The sequence below is a fragment of the Triticum urartu genome, chromosome 7 (assembly GCF_003073215.2).
Source record: "Triticum urartu cultivar G1812 chromosome 7, Tu2.1, whole genome shotgun sequence".
NCBI classification, from domain to species: domain Eukaryota; kingdom Viridiplantae; phylum Streptophyta; class Magnoliopsida; order Poales; family Poaceae; genus Triticum; species Triticum urartu.
This window is the reverse complement of record NC_053028.1, coordinates 696,246,247-696,254,676: the sequence shown is the minus strand read 5'-3', so window position 1 is coordinate 696,254,676 and position 8,430 is coordinate 696,246,247. Positions and strand designations below refer to the sequence as shown.

Below are 8,430 nucleotides of genomic sequence, written 5' to 3'. Positions count from 1 at the left end.
TATCGCATGTGGCTGCTGAATTTTGACTCCATCCCGCGCCTCATTCCTGGCTAGCCATAGACCATATGTCGCCTAGATCATCGCCTCTTTCTCGTCATCGTCTGCACCGGAGAACCAACTCAAGGGCCAACGAGCTAGAGCGACATGTGGTGTACTATTATTGTTGGACATATTTAGACTTGCCAATAATCAATCTCAATTGCCCTAAAAACCAATCTTTCCCAAAATCCCTAAGAAAAAATTCTAAAAAACAGATTATGGTAACCAATCCATCAACAAAATCCCTAAGAAAAAAAATCTAGAGAACAGATTATGGTAACCAATCTATCAACACATACACAGTCTGTATGTAGGTATTGATAAAATCTCCAAAAGTATCTATTCCTAAACATTTTGACATCTTTTACTCTTGCTTTGCGTCTTCGGTTCTTAGCCATTTAGGCACAAAACAAAACTTATGTTCCATGGAATTGTATCATACTCCCTCCGTCCCAAAATAAGTGTCTTGAGCTTAGTATAAATTTGTACTAGACCTAGTACAAAGTTGAGACACTTATTTTGGGACGGATGGAGTATTTGTTAATGCTAGAAAGATTAGTCGTGTGCAAAACTAACAAGACCAACAATGGTCCAATCCCATGAGATGCCATACAATTTTTTTTCAACGTACATCGGTGGGACCATATACTCCCTCTGTTCCTAAATATTTGTCTTTTTAGAGATTTCAAATGGACTACCACATACGGATGTATATAGACATATTTTAAAATATGGATTCACTCATTTTGCTTCATATGTAATTACTTGTTGAAATCTCTAGAATGACAAATATTTAGGAACGGAGGGAGTAGGTATTGTCAATTGGAGGGAGTGATTCTTCTTCTCGAAAGTTATCAATTATTCCATGCTTACTTGTCTTATTAATTTATTATTATTACCTGTAGTCATGCGAACTTGCGATAAAGACATGCAAGTTGATAGTTTGTTTCTTAGCTCACTACTTGGAGGACCAGAAAAGCACACATCTACGCTAAGGGAATCACCTCTGGTTATCATTTTTTTCTGGTCTTCGCCTGTTCATTACCTTGGTCGTAGAATCTAGTGAGCGGTTCTTCTTTTTGGAACATACTTATTAATTATTCCAAGCTTACTTGTAGCTTCCTTTTCTCTAAACGATGTGAACTCATGACAGAGATAGTTTTGTTTCTTTCTTAACTCGCTACCTCGAGGGCAGGAAAGGCATAGCTCTCCGCAAAGAAAAGCACTCCCAATTGTCCATTCTTCGATTTCTTCACCTTATCACTATTATGGTTGTGTTCTTTTCGATGCGGATTTGCGGCATCGATGGCATGATTATCTCCTCCTCAAGAGATAGCTTGGTCACATGATCACAATTTTTTTTTTCATGTTATCAAAGTACAGATGTGAAATCAGAAACGATGGCATGGAGCTATATACATAATACATATCCCTTGGGCTTTAGGCCTTTTTTTTTACAAGTAGACTAATTATTAATCTAGTATTACATATTTTGCATTTTGCTAATGATCGAACGGACAGGAGATCTTCTAAAAACGTCTCCCGCCGTGTCATGGTTTACAGGCGTCAGCCGATCTGGGCCGTCCAAGACGGATCGAACGGTGTGCGCCAGCTGACGTGGTTCTTGCTCCTGCGACCACGATCTCGACGCCGCGCCGTGTCTGAACAAAAGTACAAAACGGCCACCGCCCTGGTGAATGGGAAAGCAGAGCATGTGTTAGTCCGACCGTCCTACCAGCACTGGTCCGTCTCCCACTTCCTCCGCCGGAACGCCGGCCCCGCCATCCTAGCCCGCCGCATCATCATGGACGCGGCGCGGGCGCGGCTGGCCACGTCCCAGTCGTATCGCGCGCTCGTCGGTGTCGGCGAGCGTGGCGTAGGCCGCGTGCAGCCGGATGATGTCAAATTTTATTTGTATTTGTATTTTGAAATATTCTAAATACATTTGAAATATTCTAAATATATACTATAGCTATTCAAAAATAACTACATAATTCTAAATACATTTGAAATATTCTAAATATATACTATAGCTATTCAAAAATAATTACATAACAATTTTAAAGCGTTCATCACACATTTAAAAAATGTGCACGCAATGTAAATAATTTGTTCACACAACTTTTGAAAAATATTTGTACCCTTAATTTATTTTGAAACATTATAAAAATGTTCGTACATTAAAACATATTTTTTATATTTATAAAAACGAAAAATTATTCATAAAATGTCAAATTTTGTTCATCTTTTGAAAGTGTTTTCATATCATTCAAAAAATTGTTCATAGCACTTAAAAAATACTGATGCATCTCGAAATTTATTTGTGACATTTTTAAGACGATTGTACAATGTAAAAAATCATCACATAATTTAAAAAAATATATTATTCAAAACAATCTTTCTGGCATTTAAATAAACTAGTCAATGTGTACGTGCAATGGACGTTAATTTGGAAGTATATTAAGTGCATGCAGATATTAAGTACTTCCTCCGTCACAGTTTAGAAGGCACAGTGAAATTTGCGTGTGTTTTCACCATAGACAAGGTTTAGGACGCATTGCATTTATTTCTAGTAGCTAATTAATACTCCAACATACAATTTTTATATGCATGCGTAGTGTGAATGCTATTCTTTAGTCTATCTCACAACCAATAGATAATCACCTAGGTCCCAAAGAATTTCCAAGCGCGCCTTCTAAACCGTGACGGAGGGAGTAGGATATTATTTGCGTGTTATTATGTGATTAGCACTATATTTAATACGAAATTAACTGCACGCTAAACGTGTTGAGCGTTTGACATTGAAGCAATCTAGGTCGTTGGATTGACATGATTTAGTGGTTGAGATTAATTGGATCTGTCCCTTCGAGTCTTTTTATATTGGTATAGATATAGATGTTCTAGCACTTCAAAAAATGTTTGCATGCTTTAAAAACTGTTCACCATGTATTTTAAAACTATTCAATGTAAATTAGACAAAAATGTTCAACATCGATTCAAAAGAATGTTCAACGTGTATTTGGAAAAATGTTCCTCGTATATCTGAAAAATGTTTGTCTTGTATATAAAAAAATGTTCAATGTGCGTTTGACAAATGTTCAACATGTATTCCTGTAAAGCCATACAACATATATTTGAAAATGTTCAACATGTATCTAAAAAGGTCAACGTTCTACTAAAAATATTTAACAACTTTAACTTGTATTAAAAAGTGGACATGTATTAAATAAAATAAAAAAACTTGGAAATAGTAAAAGATCGACGAAAACCCATAAAGAAAATAGAAATAACACACGCGGAAGCTTCTAAAACCGGTCCATAGAAGGTTTACAAACCCGCTCCATGAAGCTACACAAATCCACCTTTATTGGGCCGACATGTTATCTGAAGCATCAGAGGCGAGACGGTGTTCAATCTCGCAAGGAGAAAGATATGGCTCTAGCGCTTCGGCCCATCCCATGAGACTTGCCCAACTGCTCTCCGTCCTTGCCATGGACCTGGTCCGGGCCTCCCGGGGTGCAAATACTATTATTGTTGGACATAATTAGGATTGCCAATAATCAATCCCAGTTGCCCTAATAATTCAATCATTCCCAAAATCCCTAAGGAAAAGAATCTAAAGAACAGGTTATGGTAACCAATCTATCAACACATACACAGTCCATGTAGTTATTGATAAACTCTTCAAAAGTATTTATTCCTAAGCATTTTGACATGCTTTACTCTTGCTTTGCGTCTTTGGTTCCTAACCATTTAGGCACGAAACAAAGCCGATGTTTCATGGAATTGTATCATATTTTCTAATGCTGGAGAGATTAGTCGTATGCAAAACTAACAAGACCAACAATGGTCCAATCCCATGAGAGATGTCATATAATTTTTTTCTCTTCAACGCACATGCGTGGGAGCATATAGGTATTGTAAGACCGAGGGAGTGATTCTTCTTCTCGAAAGTTATTAATTATTCTATGCTTACTTGTCTTAATGACAAGGCGAAGACCAAAAAAAATGATAACCGGAGGTGCTTCCCTTAGCGTAGAGGTATGCTTTTTTGGTCCTCCCAAGTAGTGAGCTACTCTCTCCATATTTTAAAGAGTGTACTTCCAACTTTGACTGCGGCGTGCACAACAACGTGGCCGGAACATCTAGCAGTACCGGTGATCCTCGGTTTGATGTGGGAAGTGACTTCGACTACTGCGCGTGCTAAGACACTGATAGGAAGTTGCGTCAGACTCGGCATGGGTGGTGGCACCAGCTGACCTGTGGCACCACAGCTCGGCCGCGTCCCAAGCAGGCTCCTTGGCGAAGGAATTACCACCATCAACTGCAATCCTGTAAAGCAAGCAGGGCGATCCCAGAGTGTTTGTCAACACGTCTCACGAGGAGGTCTGCATATGCACGGACGAACAGAGTCAGCGGCGGCGGCCCTCCACAGCGCGAGGTCGTGTTCGGTGGTTGCAGGGCCCGGCACCGCGAGGCCATGGTTCGACGGCGAAAGGAGATGCCCGGAGCTGAGAGCGAGAGCCGACAGGGCACGACTCGTTAGCGAGCAGAAGCACTACCTGCCTCAAGCGGGCGACTGAAGTGGGCAGAAGAAAATACGTACAAACCCATAGGGGTGCATTCACGAGCTGCTCGGCTCGTTAAGCTCGTGCTTATTAAGGCTCGACTCGTTAAGCTCGTTAAGATTAAAGAGCAGAAAACCCTGTTCGGTTCGGTTCATTTGAAACTCGTGAGCGCTCGTGAGCGCTCGTTAACATATTATAACGTGTTATGGTCTACAAAAAGAAATGCAATAGTTTGTTACCTCCTATGTCGATTGGATTGAATAGATGGGCTAAGATGCTACAAAAAATTTGTTACGTAAGATGAAAATATGTGTTATGTTGTTACTAATGAGCTTAATGAGCTACTCATAAAACTCGTTAGCTCGTTCGTTAAGATCGTTAAGCCTAACAAGCTAAAATCAATAATTGACTCTTCATTAAGAAGCGAGCTACGAGATTACTTAGCCGAACTATCGAGCGCTCATTAAACTTGTGAGCTACGAGCTTTTGGTCTAGCCCTAGTGTCGGCCTCGGCTTCCTCCTCCATCAGAGCCACAAACGCCTCCTCCTAGTCGAAGTCCATTGCCGAACACCTGGCGGGCGTGATGGGTGGGCAGTCGCCGGTATCCCCGCTTGCGCCGTTGGAGCCTTGGAAAGCTCGCCTAGGAGAAATGGCCTTTCTAGCGGGGGAGCAGCGGCTGTGAGCAGGTGGGCGTCGCCGGGATCGGCATGGCGGCGAAAGGGAAAGTGGCGTTCTGCGGCGCGCGGGTCGAATCTGGGCAAGGAAAAGGCATTTCTCGCCTGACAGTGCTGGCCCACGCGCCACTTTTTCTTCCGCCGGAGCCCCCAAGTACCCCTAGCGCGCTGGGTTCGGCCTGAGATCGCCAGGCCAAAAAAGGGCCGAACTGGCGGAATTCGGCATTGGGGGGGGGACTGGGTTTTTTTTCTGCCGGCGGAAAAAATTGCGTCCTGGGGGGTGCGGCTGGAGATGCTCTTATGGTCCTAGGACCATAGAGGCATGGTGAATCCCAACCCTTACCGGTGAGAGGGCTCTGTTTTTAGGTTTTATTCTCAGTTTTTAGGGTCTGTGTCACGCTCAGGAAGACGAGACAGCGGCGGCTTCGTGAAGTTGAAATAAGGTTCTTCCCATCTAGACCCCGTCTTGGCGGTGCTTCTAGCATTATCGGAGGGCATGTGGAGGTGTGCCATTGGCGGATTTCATGAGAATCGGTCGGCGTTTTCTTCGATGGATCCGGTGTTCGTTCGTATGCGTCTGTGTGTTTGCAGACTAGATCCTTCCGATCTATGCCTCTCTTCACTGGTGGCGGTCGCTGTTCTGGTGTACTGATCCAACGAGGCATTAGCAAGACAACTTTTCGACTGTTTACTAAAACAAGGTTTGCCTAATTCCGATGAGGGAGGGACGATGATGGCGACGCACCTTTAGCTCGTTCTAGTGTTTGTAATCGTCGCTAGATGGTATATGGATCTGGATGTAACTTTTACTTCCGGTGTTCTGTTCGGAACAAATGCCGGCTTCCTGCCCGTATTAAATTGGAAAGCGATTTCTCTCCTCAAATCCGATGAAAGAGTAGGCTGGACAAAATGAAAACAATCCAAGGAAAGAGTAGAGTACGATGAACAGAAATCATGGGATGCTCGCGTACACCAACCATGCATGGACCGTCTCTTCCGCAGTTAACTAATCTGAGTGCATGCTGCGTCACATAGACCCACTAGCCACTAGCATGTATACTTATTTCCATTGCTGTAGCAGCCGGGCGTAGCTTAATGCTCCTTCAACAACTGCCCAGCTCAACTTGTGCTATATAAACAACAAGATCATGGCAGCACTCTCAGATCGAGTTAGGAAGAACACATACACAGGACAGTAGTCCACCATTGCCAAACAGCAAGTGGTCGAAGAGGAGGAAGAAAACAATGGCTGGCCAAGGAGATCTGCAGCTACTGGGCGGGTCGGTGAGCCCGTTCACGCTCCGCGTACGCATGGCGCTGCACGTCAAGGGCGTGAGCTACGAGTACCTGGAGCAGGACCTGGTCAACAAGAGCGACCTCCTCCTCGCGTCCAACCCGGTGCACAAGAAGGTCCCGGTGCTCATCCACGGCGGCAAGCCCATCTGCGAGTCGGTCGCCATCGTGCAGTACGTCGACGAGGTCTGGGCGGGGGCGGGCACCCCCTCGCTCCTCCCCGCCGGCCCCCACGACCGTGCCGTCGCTCGCTTCTGGGCCGCCTACGTCGACGACAAGCTGTTCCCTGCGTGGCTAGCCATCCTGCGCGCGGCCACGGAGGAGGAGAGAGCGCAAAAGCTCGCCGCCACGCTCGCGGTGCTCGCGCCCATGGAGGAGGCCTTCTCCGCCTGCTCGGCCTTCTCCTCCTCCGGTGGCAACTCCATCGGGTACTTCGACCTCGCGCTCGGGTGCCAGCTCTTCTGGTTCGACGCGCTGAGGGAGATGTTCGGCGTGAGGGTCATCGACGAGGGCAAGACCCCGCGCTTCGCCGCGTGGGCCGAGAGGTTCCTGGAGACGGAGGCGGCCAAGACGGTGAAGCCGCCGATGAGCAGCATGCTGGAGTTCGCCGGGTTGCTGCGGGCTCGCTGGGCTGCTGCTGATGCCGCGGCCGCCAAGTAGGTGGCTCGGTAGAACTCTCCTTGAGGTCGACCGACGTGTGAAGATGTGGCCAATGGTGTTGTTTCAAGGTTGCAATCGCGTGCCGTCACTTTGTTTGTTTTCCAACGTCATCGTCTGTCGTCGGTCTTCTTAGTTCTGTGACCTGCATTTCATCATGCCTGTCCAGTATGCAATAAAAATGGTCGGCTGTCTGTTTTGGTAGAGCTGTACAAATACAACCATACACCGGCAGAAGCGTGGGCCAGCCGACTATTCCAACCAAAATATGTTTAGTCACACAAACACATGGCAGAATACACCGGTGAACATGCATCACCAGAAGTAGGTACGGTCGAGATATAGGGACCATCTGGACGGCGGCGTTGAATAAAGATTTTTTCGATCCTTCCCCGACAAGATGATCGGTTCTATGGTTGAGGAGGGATTTGGAAACCAGTCTCTTCAAATAAGGATGACGTGACGGCGGCGACATCCTTGTGGTAGACCTGTGTCCTCGGGCTCTATCGTTGTGATTGCATTTGCTCCAGCGCCGGCTAGGGGTCGATTAACGAACAACTCATGCTCGTTAAGGCTTGGCTCGTTAAGCTCATTAAAATTAACGAGCAAAAAAACCTGCTCGGCTCGGCTCATTTGAATCTCGTTAAGCTCGTGATCGCTCGCGAGTGCTCGTTAACATATTATAATGTGTTACGATATATAGAATGAATATGTAGGTGTTGTTTTCAAGATAAAATATGGTGACTACAAAAAATGCAGTAGTTTGTTGCCTCATATGTGGACCAGATTGAATAAATGGCTGAGGTGCTATAAAAAAGTTGTCACGTAAGATGAAAATATATGTTGTATTGTTACTAACGAGCTTAACGAGCTAATCATAAAACCCATTAGCTCGCTCGTTAAGAAGCGAGCTACGAACTTAACGAGCCAAACTATCGAGTGCTCATTAAGCTCGCGAGCTACGAACTTTTGGTCCAGTCCTACAAACCCATCCAAAGACTTAAGAAAGCACGGGGCAGTTGGTGTTTCTTTTCTCTGGTCGTTGGATGGAGAATGGACGCAGCGGAGCACGGATGGGAGCATTGCCTGCGGAGCAGCCAAGCCCCGTCCATAGCTTTGTCACATGATCACGATATTCTTGTCATGTTATCAAAGTACTGATGTGGCAATATGATTGTTGTACTTGGTGATTCCTCCT

The 8,430-nt window shown here is 45.2% G+C and overlaps 1 protein-coding gene across 1 annotated transcript; it reads left to right on the top strand.

Moving 5' to 3' along the window:
* Positions 1-6,458: 6,458 nt before the first annotated feature.
* Positions 6,459-7,425, top strand: LOC125523432 (probable glutathione S-transferase GSTU6). The gene has a single exon (XM_048688467.1). The coding sequence runs from the start codon at positions 6,528-6,530 to the stop codon at positions 7,233-7,235; it is 708 nt and encodes a 235-aa protein (XP_048544424.1). The 5' UTR covers positions 6,459-6,527; the 3' UTR covers positions 7,236-7,425.
* Positions 7,426-8,430: the final 1,005 nt, after the last annotated feature.

Bases quoted from the DNA above. Each gene is read 5' to 3' on its own strand.
- LOC125523432 (XM_048688467.1), top strand. From the start codon at position 6,528: ATGGCTGGCCAAGGAGATCTGCAGCTACTGGGCGGGTCGGTGAGCCCG.